The sequence below is a fragment of the Dermacentor silvarum genome, chromosome 3, assembly GCF_013339745.2.
Source record: "Dermacentor silvarum isolate Dsil-2018 chromosome 3, BIME_Dsil_1.4, whole genome shotgun sequence".
Taxonomy (NCBI): Eukaryota; Metazoa; Arthropoda; class Arachnida; order Ixodida; family Ixodidae; genus Dermacentor; species Dermacentor silvarum.
In genome coordinates this window covers 4,470,120-4,489,424 of record NC_051156.1, presented here as the reverse complement: position 1 = coordinate 4,489,424, position 19,305 = coordinate 4,470,120, and the positions used below count along the sequence as shown (strand labels likewise).

Here is a 19,305-nt window from a genome sequence, read left to right as displayed (position 1 = left end):
GCGCCTACGTACATGATAATTGTGCTCTTTAAGTTATTTATTTACACATTCTACAGCCCCGTTCGGGAATTTTGCATAAACACGAAGTAAAAATATTACTAAATGAATTGCAGCAGTTGTATACACGAGAATTGAACAGATCTAATAACATGGACAAAAAACAATAATATGGGCAACTAATAATGGTTTATCATGAGCCAATTTTATGTCCACTGCAGGACGAAGGCCTCTTCCAGAGATCTCTAATTACCCCTGCCTTGCGGTAGCGCATTTCAACTTGCGCCTGCAAATTTCCTAATTTAGTCATGTCTAAAAACTGGTCCAGTGGCAACGGACGCGTCACATCTAATAATGAATTCCAATAATCAACGGTTCATGGAAAGAAACTGTACTTGAACATGCTGCTAAACACAAAGAAAGGCATCAACTTAATTTTAACCCGCCGTGGTTGCTTAGTGGCTATGGTGTGGCGCTGCTAAGCACAAGATCGCGGTATTAAATCCCAGCCGCGGCGGCCGCATTTCGATGGTGCATCAAATGGTGCGTTAAAGATAGTGGAGTCGGTGGAGTCAAAGTTAGCCAAATGAGAGCGGTGACAAAGAAAACTAGAAATCCAGGACCCTGAGCGCGGTTTATTCACTACAGCATTTAGTTTCGGAGAAGCTTAAGATGAAGGACGGTGTCAAAAGCTTTAGGATGGTCGAAAAAATTGGCATCGAACTGGTCACTTTTGTTCATTTTGAAAGTTACGTTAAGCACGAAGTCGGTTAATAGTCTAACACTGCCAAAACTACGCCTGAATCAATGTATCCATGAGATGACGAGCGATTCGATTATGAGAATTCCACAATAATTGCATAACACTCAGAAAAACACGCTTGAAAGTTTAAAAACATGTCGCGACGATAGACTTTGGCGGGGAAACGATTTTTTTGTATTTTAAGCAACAATGTAGCGCTGCTGCAGTGGGCTCTGGGAGAAGAGCGTTAGGTCTACATCCCTGAGAAAATTTAAAAGCCGGAAATGCCGCGGAGCGAGATGAAACGTGTGGGAAATTAGGGTAAATTCGCACTTTCACGATCCACCGCGAGGGCTTTAAACGCGAGAGCGTTAAGGGACCCTTGTCGCAGACAATCCGGCGTCGGCGACACCGGCATCCGCGGCTGAGAAACCATCCCGAACCACCCCGACCACGCAGGCCCTCCGCGTGGCGCAGATGCATTAGTGAACTAATTGAATTTTTCAAAGTAAAATCCGACAGGAAAATCGTAAAGTACGACTTAACCACAACCTACAGAATTACTGATTGTTATTTGAATATACGGGAAAACATAATTCTGTTACGAGGAAACACAAACCCTTTTCCAACATTTCTACCATTCATACAGCGGTGCGCCCGGGTAGGTTACTTGCAAAAACACAATCCAAATGGCGCTCGCTTCCTCGGCAGCGTAAAATGGCAGCGGCGCGCAGAGGCGAAGGTGTAGAAAAAAAGCCGCAGTTGCAGGAAAGCCTCACAAGCATTCAGGGATCTTTGAATGCTATCGCGTTCCACTCTTAAAGGCGAAGCTTAAGCGTCCTCCAAATTTCTTGCATTTTTACTAACTTCAGGTCGATTCTCAGCTTTGATTTTTTGATACTGTACTGAAGAATAAGAACAGGGAGCAAGCAGTAGTGGGGCGCTCTCATAGATGTAGGGCGTGAGCGCAGATCACGAGTTCTTGGCGACGAGACCGTTACTCTCTTGCGACTGTACTGGTTTTTCGCCTGCCGCTTGCCGTCAGTAAATCTCCTTATCAAAGTGGTGGAGGTGTTGGGTACCCTCTTCAAACCTGGAACTCCGAAGCCGGACGTTGCCCACCATTGCTCCGACAATGCCTTATGACGCCATCCAGGAAGACGTGGCCCAAGCCACCCAAGCTGCGTCGGTCATCGTGTCGAGCGTGCTGCGCCAGAGTGACCCCGCTTTCTTTAGCGGCACCGATGACCATGACGTAGAAGATTGGCTATCGTCGTTTGAAAGGGTGAGCGCGCACAACAAGTGGGACTACCTACGAAACTACGCAACGTCCTGTTCTACCTAACAGACGTCGCAAACCTCTGGTTTCGTAACCATGAGTCGGACTTCGCCACTTGGACCAATTTCAAGACGAGCTTCGCGGAAGTGTTCAGTCGCCCCGCAGTGCGCAAGCTTCGCGCTGAACAGCGTCTACGCGGACGTGCGCAGCATCAGGGCAAGAACTTCACGAGCTATATTGAAGACGTCATTGACTTGTGCAAGCGCGTGAATCCTTCTATGATTGAGCAAGACAGAATAAAGCACATCATGAAAGGCATAGACGACGACGCCTTTCAGATGTTGCTGGCCAAGGACCGTGTCTGAACTCGTGACCTTGTGCCAGAGCTTCGAACTACGTAAGCAGCGCGTCCTAGCTCGGCGGCAGACGTCAACAGACGATTCCCTCGTTGCGTTGACCATCGGCGGCGACCACACGGCGCTGCTGTCACAGATTAAGGAGCTTGTGCGTCAGGAAGTCGTTCGACAGCTTTCATTTTTTTCCGACCGCGCAACCATCCGAAAGGTGATGGACCCTTGCATAAACACGTGAAAAAGATTAAAGAATATTGTTTAAATATTCAATTTCCAGTTCATGCAGACTCACCGATAGCCTCGTAACGCACATATCATCGGACTTTTGTATAAAGAGTGCCTTCAGCAATCTCCCTTGCTATCCTATCTTTGCGTCTCTCAGTGACGGTTTGCACTTGCATTCTTTGCAATGTTGGCAGGATTAGACGCTTCTCTTGCACCATTCTTTCTTGAGTATGAAATACCAACTGGTCCAAAATTCAGTACTTGTAAAGAGCTACCTGTTGGGTCGGCGTAGGAAGCATACTAATGACTGTGATGCAGTTTTTATACATGTCAGCAAGGGAACTCCTTTGGTTGGCGCAATGTCATGGTGAAATATTTCATCGCTGTAAAATAAATGTGCGGCGCGAGCAAATATCTGCATTTTCGTCATTGAATACCTGTTGACGAACATACCACTGTGTTAGTTTTGGAGAATGATGTGTTATTGTACCATAGAATGTTCTTCAATAAGCACAACGTTTCCTTTGCTTCTGGCCTCACCAAATATGAATCAGGATCACAACAAGACGAACATCGAGCATTGGACAAATCGACGCTCTCTCGCTTACTTATCTGTGACCCCAACGTAAGCGCTAATTCTTACAACATCCATTTAAGCAAACGATAAACCAATATCTTGAGAAAGGCTTATAATTGCGGACTAATTCACGGCGACATTAACATTTTGGTGTCAACGAGAAACTAGACATATTAGTTTGGGTAATTGCTTCCAGAGCTGTTTGCCGAGATATAAGATCATACATAGTGAATACACAAGTGACAGAAATATGCACATGCACGTGGCATCTACTTGTTGGGTTCAGTCATTGCCTATAGCACTCAGGAAGTTTAGAACCCGCCCCCCCCCCCCCCCCCCCCCCTCCCATAACACACAATGCTCATGCGGTGCTTCTGAACGCCCGGAGAGTGTCCCACAGCTAGAGGCATGATTCATGATGGCATGGCTATGCGTGACTTAAAAAAAAAACTGTGGCTGTGAACGTTGGCCTCAATATGCGAACTGGTGGAAAACCACAGGAACAATACGCTGTCGCGCAAATAACACGCTCTAGCGTCGAGACTTCCCAGCGTCGCTGACGAATTGTTTCGCGTGCCAGGTGGCTATATAACGCTGCAGTGTCACTCGTGATTAGGCGAACGTTACCCCGCGCCGAGCGCGTTTTTCAGAATGCGAAAAAAAGGTGCTTTATTAGCAATAGAAGAATCGGGTGGTCAAGTGTGGAAGAAATGGTCAGACAGACACATAGAATCCAAGCGCAGACGACAGAGGGCAGGGAGCCGGCTCTACCTCTCAGGTTCTCACCAAGTAAAGGGTGTTTATCTCGCTCGGCACATCGTACATCACCCCAATATTTTTTCGGCAATATTTAAGTTAATATCAGCCTTTTTAAGTTTAAGTTAATACAAGCCTTTTGAGTCTATTGCACGAAAATATGCGCCTACAAGCTTGAGGCATTGGTAACTAGCGTTAAAAAGAGATGGGACGAGAACGAAAAGCTCCACAGGACACTTCTGGTTCCACGTCTATTTAGCGCTAGTTATCAACATCTCAATCCTGCAACATGCACCAACTAGCCCAAATTTATTCTTTAAATGCACCTATGCTTGACGGCTGCTAAATCCGTCGTGCTGACCTACTAGCTATGGTGTAGTGCTGCTAAGCACGAGTTCGCGGGAATAAATTCCGGCCGCGGCGGCTGCATTCGTTGAGGGGAAAATGCGAAAACGCCCCTGTCCCGTGCATTGAGGGACGTTAAAGATCCCTTCGTGTTGAAAATTAATGCGGAGTCCCCCACTACGGCGTGCCTCATAATCAAATCATGGTTTTGGTACGTAAGACACCAGAATTAATTCAGAATTGAATTCAGTTGAATTGAGGACTGATGGTTGCACACTACTTAGGAAGCATACTCACCTTTAACCAGTGTTTTGGCACCTACGGCATCTTTTTCCTCACTGTCATTCACCTGCATGACAAACGACAAAGTGCACTTCAAGTAGCACGTACCAGCTTGGCCAACAACAAGTCATACCAAGACATAGTGTATGTTTTGGTGAGGGCAAGATTCTATTGATCTGGCAAGCGCACTGTCCACCTTCTAGCAACCTGCTCCCTCGCGTCATGCAATAAATAGGCAGCAGCGCGAGCGCGACAACCGCAGGTCACTGCCTGAGCTGTTTAATTCCGAATTCCCAAGAAGCGTAGCTTCACGTACTTCGATCTGCTTTTTCCATCCATCACATCCAACGCATACCTCTGCCTGTAAAATCTGGTGATACCCCGCAGGCTTCGCCTCCGAATTTGTTTTTCTATTTAATTGGCTTATTTCTTACAATTGCACTTGGGTTGTTATCGCGACCCCTATTCTTTTATTTTATAAGTGGTTTCATGCACGTTGTACCTATTGGTGGTGCGGGCTTACCCCCAGTTTTATTTTGACATTTTTTTACAAATAAGGGAAAACAGAAAGCAAAGCAAAGCAAATCATATATTGCCTAATTTTGATTTTGTCTATTACTAAGTGGCGTAAGTAAGCGACGTCACTAATAACGCCTAGGTTTACAAAAAAAAATGTTGCATTTCGGGCAGGAGCATAGCAAACTACGTAGTCATGAACATCTTGCCTAACGCGTACTTTAGATAATTACATGTGTGTTTGACAACACCGAGGTATTCACAGACGTTCACATCTGCATTTATAGCGCTTGATATACACCCATAATTTACCTTATACGCTTTAATGTGTTTTTCTGCAATTATTATCTTCTGCGCTTGCTATACGAAATCAGAGTGATTATGTTTATTTATAACAATGGTACAGTCCTGACGCAGGCGCCAAGAGCATGTGAAAATAGGCAAGAGATGCAGGTGCAAATATTCATAATTATAATCTAATGACTTTCTATAAACTAATGTACCTTAGTATACGTTCTGCTGTGTTCGCTAAATTTAGTCGCAAACTGGCCCAATGTTATGATAATGATAATCTTTATTTCTCTCTCTCCACAGAATACAGAATAAGAGCGGACGTAAGGTTAAAAGCCGCATGCAGCGGCTTGAGAGAACCCCATTACGCCCCACATGACAGTATGGTGAGGAAACAGCTTAGTTATGACAAACGCAGAGCAATACTGAAAACATTGGAATACATTCTGAATTTGCGAAAGTACAAGGGCAAGAATACTTACAGTAGGGATCAGTAAGAAAATATACATACAATATTGAGAACAGCCTTAGTGCGTTTGTTAACATTGTGTGATTTAACAAACAATAACGTAACATGCAAAACAAAAAAAACATAACTGAAACACCATCCATTAGTGCAGGAGCGGCAAAACACTAATTAACGTAATTTCGGATATTTCCTCCAGTTTAAACTGGCTAAGTCGCCAGCTTTATTGCTTACCACAGCATCGCTTACCACTTGGATATTATTGAGTTGACGAACAAAGGGAGGCCGATACGTCATGCTTCATAAGTGTTGTGGTTATGAAAGGCTTCGTGTCAGCATACCTTAGGAAACCACAATTATCCTCTGACACCAGCAACATACCAGATGTGGAGACCACACTAGAACCATATTCCCACCCAAACCATGCTTATACACTAGGTTTGCACAGAATAATATAAATATAGAATCACAAGAAAGACGATAAGAAAATTAGCAGTGTGGTTTCCTCGTCGGCCTTGTAAGCTTACAGTTGTACCCTGCTGTTTGAACATAATCAAAACGAGGAAAATAGCTGATAATTTGCCACTTTTGAAGCACGTGCTTATACATTTGGGCACCGAGCCTTCATGAAAGATTCCGTCGGGGCAGGCGCAGTTTTCTGTTGCGATGACCCCGTGGCAATCCACTGCCACCAGCTCGAAGCGCAATGCGAGGCACGCGGCAGAGAAAGAAGCTAGCTCCTGAACGCTGCGGCCCCAACCGAGGCACCGGCTCTTCTATTTCTCCTCGGGCACCATGTCTTGCTGCGGAACCTCCAATACAATGGAGATGGTCAGACCAACCTCGCCGTCTCCACAGCCGATTTGTTGAAGTCCTCCACCTCAATCCTGAGCTCCCAACCACCGGTCGCTTACTTACTCCGGGCTAGTGCTTCAAGACACTCCACTGAGTTGGATGCGAAGACGTTTGTCATGGTCAATTGAATAGGTGCCAAAAGGCGTCCGGTTAAGCCCTCTTGAGCAACATGAGTTACAATAGCCTGTATATACAGAACTCTCTAGCTGGCACGAGTTTTGCTGTACTACTAGAATGTTTGACAAAGGAAGTTTACTGCTAAGTACAAGAAAGCTACATACGTGAGGTCGACGCATAGGGCACATATTTTATACGCGTTCATGAACACATCAACATCACCTACCTATAGTATCACCATCATCATCAGCCTATATTTATGTCCACTGCAGGACGAAGGCCTCTCCCTGTGATCTTCAATTACCCCTGTCTTGTGCTAGCTGATTCCAACTTGCGCCTCCAAATTTCCTAACTTCATCACCCCACCTAGTTTTCTGCTGTCCCCGACTGCGCTTCCCTTCTCTTGGTATCCATTCTGTAACCCTAATGGTCCACCGGTTATCCATCCTACGCATTACATGGCCTGCCCAGCTCTATTTGTTCCTCTTAATGTCAACTAGAATATCGGCCATCCCCGTTTGCTCTGTGATGCACACTGCTCTCTTCCTATCTCTTAACGTAAGGCCTAACATTTTTCGTTCCATCGCTCTTTGCGCGGTCCTTAACTTGTTCTCGGGATTATTTGTCAACCTCCAAGTTGCTGCCCTATATGTTAGCACCGGTAGAATGCAATGATTGCACACTTTTCTTTTCAACGACAGTGGTAAGCCCGCAGTCAGGATTTGGCAATGCCTGCTGTATGCCTATGGTATACTACGGGACAAAGGACTCATTATTCTTTGGCTAACTTGGCTGCCAACAGAACATGACCGGAAGCTTTTTGAGTTATGAACACACTGGCTGCCATGGCAGGAAAAAAAGGGTCTGCACTTCACCAGCTGTATTGCAGATTTAAATATGTGCCGCAATGCAAATAATTAAAAATGTAATGAGCGTAATCATGTTACAGATTCAAATAAACATTTTGATTTCTCGTAGATGCAATGGCCGCCTCGTAAAGTAATTTAGATCAAAGATTAGAATTGTCCTATATGCCAGATGTTGTTTACGTAAATTTGGTACAGCTAAAAAAAACACCCTGTATAATTCATAGGCATAGCTAGTGTCCCAGAGGTTATATTCTGTATTTTTTGTTTCAAGAATGTTTCAACGCAGAGTATAGAAAGACACACAGCAAGTCGCTTTCTTCGTAGACGAAATACATGACAGCTCTCTTACCACGCTAGGGATGCCTTTGACGAGCTCCGGAAACATCCGCTTCTTCAGCAACGGGTGCAGCCGCTCCCTTCGAAGGGCTCTGCGAACGGGGGTTACAAACAGTGGTGAGCGATCCGCTGATCTCGGCCACCAACAAGTGATTCATTGTGATAAATGCTCGGCGTATAATGGCCTTTCCCACTCAGCATGGTTGCTATAACCAGGGCCCTTTGATAGCTTCTTCTGGTCACGATACACCGGTCTTAGTTTTATACAGAGCCAGCGCCTACCGCTCGGCGTGCCGCATTGTTTGAAAGAGCAGCCACCTTCAGCTGCAGTTGTAGGAACCCGTTCTTTTTAATGACATTAGCATTCTTTGCCTAGTTCAGGGGTTTTAAAGTTTCAAGTTTATTCAATTGCTGTTACACACATTTTTCTGGTTGCAAGATAAATTTAATACAGAAGGAGGTCTCAAAGTGAAAACTGCGTGGGGGACCTCCCATTGAAACAACTATAAAATGTAACACGAATTGACATGGCGACTCAGGTATAATACAGCAGAAATATAACAAATCATCATTTCAGAAGCAATTAAACAGCACATTAGGTAGTTGAAGATTGCACAGGAATGAGCAAGAAAGGCGACTGGACGCTCGGAGGCACTGGGCGTGTATTCTCGGGCTTCAGCGCTCGGAAAAACACCTTTATGTAGCACGTATTGAGTGACAGAAAGCGGTATAGGGAGTTTTTTCATGTTGCTCTGAAATTGTTTCATTGACACTTTTCATGTAATTACGATAATAAAAAAGTTGATTAATTAATTACGACTAAATATGTAATTAGCCGGAATTCAAAGCATAATCTGAGTCTCTCCAAGCGACGGAAAACAACAATACTTTGGTTCTGTCTAGCTACTTGGCATCTGCTTATCTTTAAATCTTGGTGCATGAAAGTTGGGACACCGTGTATAATAAGCCTACAGCATGCCAAAGCCACACTGTCCACAATTGTCGGTCCGTAGGACTTACTTGGCGACCAGCTTCGGAGAGCGCGTGCGCAGAAGCAAGTCGATCTCCAGAAAGTCGAGAAAGAAGAGAACCGACGGCTCTGGCAACCGGCCCTCTCTGTGCATCTGCTCGGCCAGTAGCCAGCAGGCTTGCCGCAGCGCATCCGTACACTTGACCAGCAGGTTCTGCAAGAAAGCACAGTGAGCCCATCGGCTATCCTGTTTAGTGAGCAACGGCCGGGATTGTCAGAACACTCAGGACCAGTACTTCAGTGGAGGAAAGAGAGATATAGAAAAACAGCGCGCCTTTCCAGAGGTCTTATCAAACGTTTCGAAGAAACTGCGTAATAGGAAGCTTGATATCTCGTTTATTCTATCGAGCCTGGGCTTCACTTTCATTCCATATATCAATGTGGACATTGTTTTTCAGTACATCAATGCTTAGCCGTCTAACGATGTTGATGATAATATTAGCATCTGTCTGAAACGGGTCAAGCGGCAGCGGTCGATAACACCAGGCTCGTTCATGAAAACTTTCTTTGGCAATGAAATCTTCAAATATCTCATTCCCTATATTGCCGAGTTTCGATATTGAGTACGAAGTTCCTGGCTAAATGACTTCGGCCAACACTGAGTGACCGGCAGTAAGCGTCATTTTGTTGGTTTAGAGCAGGAACACTGGACGAGGACGAAGAAGTTCGGCACGTGACTCACTGTCTTTTGAAAGCAAGGTCAGAGGAGACAGGCCGATGCAAGATATACAGATGCAGTAGTGTCACACATGTGATGTAAAGCAAATGAAATGTATGTCTATGGTTCCCATATAATGAGAGTTGTGTATACAAATTCAAAACGAAGTCTTAGGTGGCTTGGAGTGAAGCCTACTTCCAGTTTCCTGCCGGGGGTTTTTCCCCCTATTGCTGAAAAACATTTCCGCAAAACATTGTTTATCTTTGTCGACTATGCTTATTATTGATGTGTTTAGCCCATTTAGATAGAAAATTAATATTTTTTCTGGGTATTTATATGCCTCGTCCTTAAAGAGCCTAAGCCACAGTTATTGAATGTAGAAAGTTCGTTTAAATGCTTCTAATCCTATCCTTTGCGCCAACGATGTTCCAGCCATCTTTTGCTTATCTCTACAACTCACTTTTATTTATATGTCGTCGGCTCGTCCTGAAACACAAAGCATCGCTCAAGCCCACACGATGTCAGCAGATGTAGCGGTGACGTGAAAGGAGAGCTGCGCTACTCACACGCCAACGTACATTGCTGGTGCAATATCGGAGGCAACGGAGCAAGCCTTGAAATTTCGGAGGTGTGTAAAAAGTTGATAAGCAGACTAGTTGATAGCCGGAATGCGTGATACTAGATTCAAATCAACCCCACGGTGCGACACAGGAAAGTATTTTGTTGGATTTCGACGATAACGTCGCAGCTACTACGTCTGGTAATTTGTGGTGTCCGTTAGGAGCTGTGAGACAAGCTTCGCTGCAACATCTTTGCTTTCGCAGACGCCGACCACGTTTCGTACCTCAACTGAGGGGCCATTTTTCCGCGCGCGATATTTACTACCATGTGGCCAGTGGCCACTTTCCAGAAAGAGAAAAAAGAAATGGGTTAGCAGGATATTAATAGCCATTCATTGCAAAATATTAGTAATTTAATCCTTTAAGGACGGGTCATATAACTAGTTTACAAATGGTTATTTCCCATCCAAATGTGCAAGATACATCGAGAATACGCATAATCAACGAAATTATATATCTATATATATATATATATATACATACATACATGCATACATACATACACACATACACACATACATACATACATACATACATACATACATACATACATACATACATACATACATACATACGGTGTGTTATTTTATGTGCGACTGTTCAAATACAGTGTCGTGCAGATACCGATGCCTTTATTTATTTTACCGTTGAACATTATAAAAGAAAGTGGCAGGTAGCGAATAATATTTATAAATAGTTATCAAATTCCCCCATTTTTATTAGCCCACTTATTAGAACGCTTAATGGATACGTTGCTTCCGCTGATGCATATAGGCAAACATGGCATCCTTTCAAGGGCTGCTCAATTAGTTCTTTATACCGTAGATTCTTGAGAAAGCTATTTCGTATACTTTCTGATGGGAGACATTTAAAGAGGCCATTTCTTTTTTACGATCATAGGAGGTTCGCTGCCTTTGCTCGCACAGCTTATATCCTGGTGCTATTTGAGAACGCGGTCAAATGTGAAAAAACCAAAATAAACTAAGGACAGTGATTGCGGGAGACAATGCCAAGAAGTAAGCTCATATTTTCAGTTGCTTTCTGGCATTGGGCTAGTTCAGCTGTATAGAAGTGCAAAGTGGCAAATGATACCTGAAAATATACATTTGTGTGTGCAAGATAACGTTCAACCTTTCACTGTACAAAAAAGTCACAGGCCTGCGCTGCACACGCAGCACAGTGACAGCGTAAGCTGCTGGAGCGGCTCAAGAGTAGCTACAATTTGGGCACCACGCACAACAGGGTCTTCGCGGCAGTCTATTCGCCTCGTTTTGACGAGAACGATCTGAACTGTCCGCCCGGCGTCAACGGCGAGCTGCGGCTTGTAATGCTCTCTGCGCAGCAGTCTGCTGAGCACGATCAAGCCTTACAACTGCAACTTACATGTCGGGCACGCTGCGTTTGCAGGCATCTTAACTAGATGTCGCCACCATACTGGCGGAGGCTGGGGATCGCGTTTTTTTATTGTGCGCCTCGTCTCAATGGCATCTCGTCGTCTGCGCCTGCGCACGGTGCGTTTGCAGGCGCCTTAACTAGATCGCGCCACCATACTGGCGGAGGCTCGGATCATCTGAACCTGCTTTAGAGAGAATTTTTCCGGCGCCCGATAGCAAGCGCTTGCGTGGCTCAGTGGTACAGTATCTGGCTCCCACATAGCGCGCGCGGGTTTGATCGCGGCGGGAACCGGGTACTTTTCGCATTTCCAGCGATAGCGGTTACGTTCGCGGGACGGCGGCGGCGGCAGCGGCGGCGTACACCATCGCGGACCGAAACGGCTATTGGAATGAGCCCATAACAGCTTACGCTGTAAAACTGCAAGGCCTACCAATACATACTGTACCGGCGAAAATTATTGTCACAGTGCGGTGCATGTAAACTTCCCAACGTCTAAGCATGTCAGAGGTTGCTTCCAAGTGTCAAAGATTTTAATTAAAGGGCAACGACATATAGTCAGGTCGAGGTGCAAGGTCACTGAAGCTGTGAATGATACCAATTTGAGCTCCGGGCGAACGTTGATTCGGCACAGAGGGCGAGAAACATGAAAACATGATGCCCCTACGTTGTGCCCTTACCTTGGAGAGCTCACGCAGAGAGACAGCCCGCCGGCACTTCCGCATGAGCCAGATGAAAAGTTTTCTAGAATGAAAAAAAAAGTTAAAAAGGAATTAACAACCATGGACTGAATTCGCAAAGCTTTGCGGTAGTAACTGTTATTTGGCATTGGCTGGGCGCCTTGGATAATAATATGTTCAACATCAGGATTGGCTGGAATTTGCTCTTACGAAAACATTTCACCTTACGAGCGTTTTGTGAATATGGGCACACATTCCTTAATTAGGAAAGTGCGAATACCTTTGCTTTGCGTGATCCAGTCTAGCAGGGCTGAATGAAGGAGTCAGGCTTATAATTCGTGAGTAACTTCAGCTAACTTACTAATTTCCTCAGAACTGATTCGCCAGTTCTTTGTTTCGAATGGTCGATTAGGTAAGCCTCATATTGCCATCTGCCGACTTCCCACCAAAACGGATGTCGCAAACTATCTCCATGACATATCCAAGCTGTTTGAATTAGCTACTCACAGCGTATTATTGTTCAGTGTAAAAATGTGCTCGTTCCAAATGAGCATAGATTTCTCCCTGGCCAATCAACGACCACTAACCTTGTCACAGCTTTGCGACGCAGGTTTGCCTGCCCGGCACAGCAAAAGGGCCTAGTTGACGCTGCCTACTGCGACCTCAGTGAAGCCTTTGATGATCCCCGATTGATCGAGACACTTGCGCACTACGGTGTTGAAGCTGCTACTGTAACTTTACTACCCAGTTATTTCTTCGACAGGTCCTGCGTCGTGTGCCTCAATGATGGATATTTTGTCTGTACGTCATCAAGTTCTGTGCAACAAGGTTCCGCGTTAGGTCCGTGTCTCGTCTCAATTTTTTTTTGTCAATAGCTCTTCTCAGCAATCCAGAAGTGTCCATTTCGTCATTATGGTTACGACACCAAAATATTTAAGGAGAAAACAGTATTGAGGACTGCCGACCTCTGGAGTCCGATCTATCATTCTCCGAATGGTGCCAATTAAACGGCCTCACTCTAAAGTCATCTAAAACCACACTCATGTCATATTCGCGTAAAACCCGTAATATTGTCTTCCCTTCCTTTTTTTTAATCGTACAGTGTTGACCAGGGTTGTTGAAATAAGCGATCTCAGTGTGCTTTTTGATAGCCCGTTAAGCTTACTTTTGCCAACACTAAGCGTGTAGCAAGGGAAGCGCGCGCTCTGTAACTTGCAAGAGATTTCCGTACCTCGCTTCCCTTCCTCAAATTGTTCACGTGCATGTCGTCCATTGCTTGAATCAGCCTCAGAAGTGGGGAATGGCACAAGCAATTCAAACAGAATATCAATCGAGCGTCCGCAGAAAGAATACATGAGTGTATATAAACAACGTTTTCTGACTTAGCGCACCAGCTTTTCAAGTTTGAATAATTATCCTATTTTTCTGTGACAGTCATACCGACGTCCTCTTTTTGTGCACAGTCATTTATGGAATTACTACACGCACAGATCTACTAACTTTTGTTTTACTACTGATTCCGCAGAAGGCTGCCGAGGAATATAGACCCTTCCTCATTCCTGCCTATTTCAGAAGACACCGGCCTCGCCAAAAAGTGCCAAGTCGTTTTCTGCATCCTGACTTCTTTGAATACGTCTTGTCTTCTTCCTGTTCCGAACTTTGCACTTTCTCTTCGGCCTTCTTTCTGGGTGCACTCTTCACTCGTCTTTTGATAGGTTCTTTCTGCTTCCACATACAGGTTGTTTCACTTAACTTGGGCCAAACTTTAAAAATATGCGAATGTTACGTATACCTGGACAGAACCAAGGAAATGTTGTGAGCCATCGCTTGAAGATACTCAGATAATTTTTGCATTCCGCTTAGTTATATAATTACACGCAAACAGCCTCGAGTGGCGTGTCGCCCGGTAATTTTGCGTGTATTCGAGGACTTCTTTCACGCTCGGAAAAAAAAAAACACTTTTATGTAGCACGTATTCAGCAACAGAAAGCTATATCGGGAGTTTCTCGTGTTGCTCCACAATTTTCTAATTGAAGCTTCTAATCTAATTATAATAATTGAGAAGCTTATTAATTAATTAGGACTAGTTATATAACTAGGCGGAATGCAAAAAAAATCTGAGTATCTCCAGGCGACGGCAAACAACATTACCTTGGTTCTGTACACCTACGTAGCATTTGAATATTTTTAATGTTTGGCTCAAGTTAAGTGAAACACCCTGTATGTGTGTAATGAGTTGTACAAGCCCGCACATTATAAACAGAGTACACCTCATGGCGCCTCTTCTAACTTCTTTATTCTCTTCTGCCTCCCGCGCCCTTACTGCAGATTGTCTCTCATCTTGTTGTTCTTCGACTGCCTGAGCACGCTTCAGTCCCCCAACTTATGTTTCCATTCCTCCTGGGATGCTATTTGAAACGTTAGCTAAAGTTGCTGATTCCACGGTGTCATTGGGGCCTACATACCAGACAGTCTTCGAAATTTCCTGCTGACTTGCAGTTTTCACACCGGAGAATGACGCTCTGTGATTTGAGCCCGAGTTTGACAACCCTTTTTTCACTAGCATCAAGTCTCCAACCTCTATTCTTGGTATCGCTGTGTTTTTTTTTTGTCAAAGTTCCTTTTCATTCTTTCACGGTACTTCGATCTCTTCGTTTCTTCTCTCTTTTGTCAGGTGGATCGTGCTTCAACTTGTAGAGACGTGTCGGCTGGTAAATAGGTTGCGTTCCCGATAGCAGCAAGAAGGGGTGTGCATCCCAGACATGTTGTATAGGAGCGGTTTTGATTAGCTACCGCCGCTTCAAGGCAGCACTTCCATCCGCTTGGGAAGTATGAATACATGCTTATGCACTGTTTAATCTCACAAATAGCTCGCTCAGCTAGCCCATTAGCTGCTGGACGATATGGTGCTGTAAATCTGAGTGTAAGTCCTCGTCGCTCTGCCCATTCCTTAAGTTTAAGGTTCCGAAAGGCAGGTCCATTGTCTGACACTAATGCTTTCATGTTGTCAAACTTCTTCCGACTTAAAAAGGAGATCACACTGTTGGCGTCCTCCTTTCCAGGTTTTGCAGCCACCATCCTGGTGAACTCACTAACACGCAACAGGAATACTTACGTTTTCTTCACTCCTTCAAAACTTTTTTTGCTGAGTTCTGGGAAGTCCATGTGAATGGGGCGGGGCACTCGAGTGCTTCGGTAATACAGGGTGTTTCAGCGAACACTTTCATAATTTATTTAAGGATGCCTGTGGCAGATAGCACAATTCTAGTTCATGAGCTGGTCTACTCGAAGAGGCGGACATTACTTGCACTAGAAATTGAAATGTATAATCGAATAATTAACAGAAATTCACTAATTAGGTTTTTAACTAATTACCTGATGGTCCATATTGCAATTTACAAATTGTAGCCGTGGAATTCGCAAGGCGGATCCACTTGGAACGAATTCTCAGGATGACACCAGTTTCGAGATATTAATTCTCGAACTCTGCGGAGAAATGCAATGGCGTTCCAGTTACGTTCTTAACAAAACGTCGCTTTTTGCATTGAAGCACAAAATTAACTGGAACGCCTATGCATTTCTCCGCAAAGTTCGGGAATTAATATCTCGAAACTGGTGTCATCCCGAGATTTCTTTCCAAGTGATCCGCCTTGCAAACTCCACAGCTACAATTTGTAAATTGCAATATGGGCCATTAGGTAATTAGTTTAAAAGTTATTTAGTGGATTTCTGAATCTGTTGAGTTGGTTGTTTCAACTTTAATTTATTCACCTGGCATTTCTGACATGACTACAGGTATTTTTTCGTGCCTTAGTTCATGCGGGGTCATGTGAACCTCAGTTTCAGGTATGTCCGCCAATATCCATCATGGCCACCTGAATGGAGACAATTGTAGTAAAGGTCATTTTCAGAACCAGTGCAGGAAGTACTGCAATTCTGCCCATCTGTGTCGTAAACATTCAGTTCCTTCTCAAATTTTGGCAGCTTCTTTTGTTTCAGTTGCACATCAACAAATGTGACCCTCCAATCAGGACATTGCGTCGGCATCTTTCATAGAAGCTCCTGGACGGTGATTCACTTCAAAGTCGAACTGTTGAAGCTCGCTGTCCCAATGGGCGACTTATCCTGTCGGCTGCGCCAAATTACGTAACACGCTCGCACATAATAAACAGAGTACGCTTCATGTCACCATACCTGACTTGTTCTTTATTCTCTTTTGCCCTCAGTCTTGGTTTTGTCTTGTTTGCTTCCTGAGCAGGCTATGAGTGATGAATGTAATTTTGTCTTATTGATTATTTGTTGCTCCTCATTTACTCGTTATTCCGTTTTCTTGTTGTTTTATACTAAACTTTTTATCCTGTAAGTTTTAGTTACAGTTGTTTTTTTATCGGATTTATTTATTTTGTTTCTCTGTCCGGCAATATTTACACCTTCGGTTATTCCTGTGCACATATAAATAAAGATTGAGCGATTGATTATTTTACGCGCTAGCGTCACGGGCTAGCTAGCGCAATCGGCGAATGTCTATTCGAAGCCGCGAAGGAAGCGGAGGAGGCATGCGCGAATCACGCGCCGGGGAAAGTACGAACTCCTTCGGACTCCTTTGTACGTGGGGCGGTGAGCTGATGATGGCGGCTCAATCTCGCGTGCGCAAGTGGAGAAGGCGGGAGGAAGCGCACCATCTTCCGTCGCGCGCATGGCACTAGGGAAGGAGAGCGAGGAGGGGGGGGGGGGGGCGTTGTACATCGGTCGCGCGGGCTTTATCTTGAAGGCGATCTGCTTTGGGGGCCCAGTTTAGGTGTTCCGACGGCTCGTAGCTTTGCGTGCGCAATGTTCTCGTCGCGCAGTTTGCCTTGAAGCAATACACAGCCCGAAGGCCACTCCGTAGCGGCTCGTAGATTCCTCACGCCACCGTTCTGACAGCGAGTGTCCACGGTTTTCGAGAGTGATGAGTTTGCCTGTGCGAGCGGACACCATGCTTGTTAATGTAGATAGCAAGCGATTTTACATAGGGGCGTTCTACTCTGGCGGCTGCTGTGTATGGCGAGGCCGCGTGATCTGCGATGCGGGAAGTGTAATATATATATTTAATACACTGTCCGCATATATATATATATATATATATATATATATATATATATATATATATATATAGTGTACACTTCCCGCATCGCAGATCGCGAGGCCAGAGTAGAACCGCTAGAGTATATATATATACTATAGCGGTTAGCGGTTACTACTCTAGCAGTTCTACTCTGGCCTCGCTGATCTGCGATGCGGACAGTGTAATATATATATATATATATATATATATATATATATATATATATATCGGGGTCATGAGGGAGGTAGTGGCCGAAAACTGCACCAGGGAGGCCAATTCCTGTTCTGGTGAGGGAGTGACTTTGATGAAGCTTAGTGGGCCTGCCTAGTTTGGTTGCACCTGAACTAGTATAGCCCCACTAGCTCTCGGCATTATTTTTTGCCGTGTCAGGCACCACTCCATGCCTGAAAATGTAGTGGACTGGAGCAGGATTCGAACTTACGACCTTCAGATTTGAGGTCGGGTGTTCTACCTCTGCTCCACGCCACCTCCATATATATAGGCGCTAGTTGGAATACGCTAGCGCAAGACAGGGGTAATTGGAGATCGCAGGGAGAGGCCTTCGTCCTGCAGTGGACATAAATATAGGCTGATGATATATATATATATATATATATATATATATATATATATATATATATATATATATATATATATATATATATATATATATATATATATATATATATATATAAAGGCGCCTGGCGCACCGAGGGCCAATAGCGTCGTGTGCGCTATAGCACCCATATGTTTGCCTGTCACCCGCGTTCACGAACTCAAACGTCCATGTAACTTTTTTTATTAATATTGTTATTCATATACTTGTATCAACAAAAATACGATTATGAAAGGACGACAGAAAACAAAGCTGGCAGGTTAGTGGCAGGCATGCAAGTTAACTTCACCGGCATGAAAGTTAAATTCTTACGTTTTACATGCCAAAACCACGATCTGATTACCAGGCTATTAGGCGAGTCCGGATTAAATTTGGCTACTTCTGGTTCTTTAATGAGCCCATAAATAGGCGCTAATTACACGAGCGTTTTTTTTTGCATTTCGCCTTTATGAAAATGCGGCCGCCGCAACCGAGATTGAGCCCGCGACCTCGAGCTCAGCAGCGCGTCGCCATATCCGTGCACTAAGCTAACGCGGCGGGTAATGTTAAGCATTCCAGCACTGTGTCTTCTACAAGAAACACCTCTGATGAGAAAAGTTGCTGACCTTTTGAAAGAGGTGAACTTGATGTCGAGTCTATCCACGGCTTCCTCTATCGACAAAGGCTCCTTGGTGTACGTGTCTACGGTGCCTGTCATGACCTGCAAGTAGCACAACGTTGAAAAACCGAATGACAATGCTGTACACGCTCGCCACGTTGGCGCAGAAACCGACCACTTCTAAAGCGGTTGTTTCTGATCTTCCTCAAAAATTCTACTCATGGAGAGGTTTAGATTGACGGAACAGAATATTCGTTTGATGAGTTGTTTTTTAAAAGGTAATAGAGAACGACAAATACCGCGCATACAAGCGCCGCCTGTCCGCCACATATAGCTTTATTTAGATTTACATCTTTAAAAATTGCGTATGGTAGATAGCATAATCCTAATCAATCGACTGGATTACTCCAAGAGGTGGACATCACGTCGAGGAGAAATCAAAATGTGTAATCTACTAAAAGAAATAAAAAATTAGTAATTTTTTTCACTAAGTAAATTACGGCCGGTGAGTTTTCACGGCATAAAAGCACATCGACTTCGAACAAATCCTGAGGATAACAGCGGTTTAAAGAGCTGCGCCGTCGAACTTGGGGCAAGCGTT

General features: G+C 44.5%; 1 protein-coding gene across 3 annotated transcripts in view; it reads right to left on the bottom strand.

The window, feature by feature from the left end:
- Window positions 1–19,305, bottom strand: part of LOC119445284 (putative phosphoenolpyruvate synthase) — a 155,887-nt gene that overhangs the window by 6,378 nt on the left and 130,204 nt on the right. For all 3 annotated transcript variants that reach the window (XM_037709597.2, XM_049663190.1, XM_037709598.2), the window contains 5 exons: window positions 18,712–18,806; window positions 12,387–12,450; window positions 9,027–9,190; window positions 8,020–8,098; window positions 4,572–4,623 (listed from right to left, as the gene is read on the bottom strand). In XM_037709597.2, the coding sequence (XP_037565525.1) occupies window positions 4,572–4,623; window positions 8,020–8,098; window positions 9,027–9,190; window positions 12,387–12,450; window positions 18,712–18,806 (454 nt within the window). The remainder of the gene's footprint in view (window positions 1–4,571; window positions 4,624–8,019; window positions 8,099–9,026; window positions 9,191–12,386; window positions 12,451–18,711; window positions 18,807–19,305) is intronic.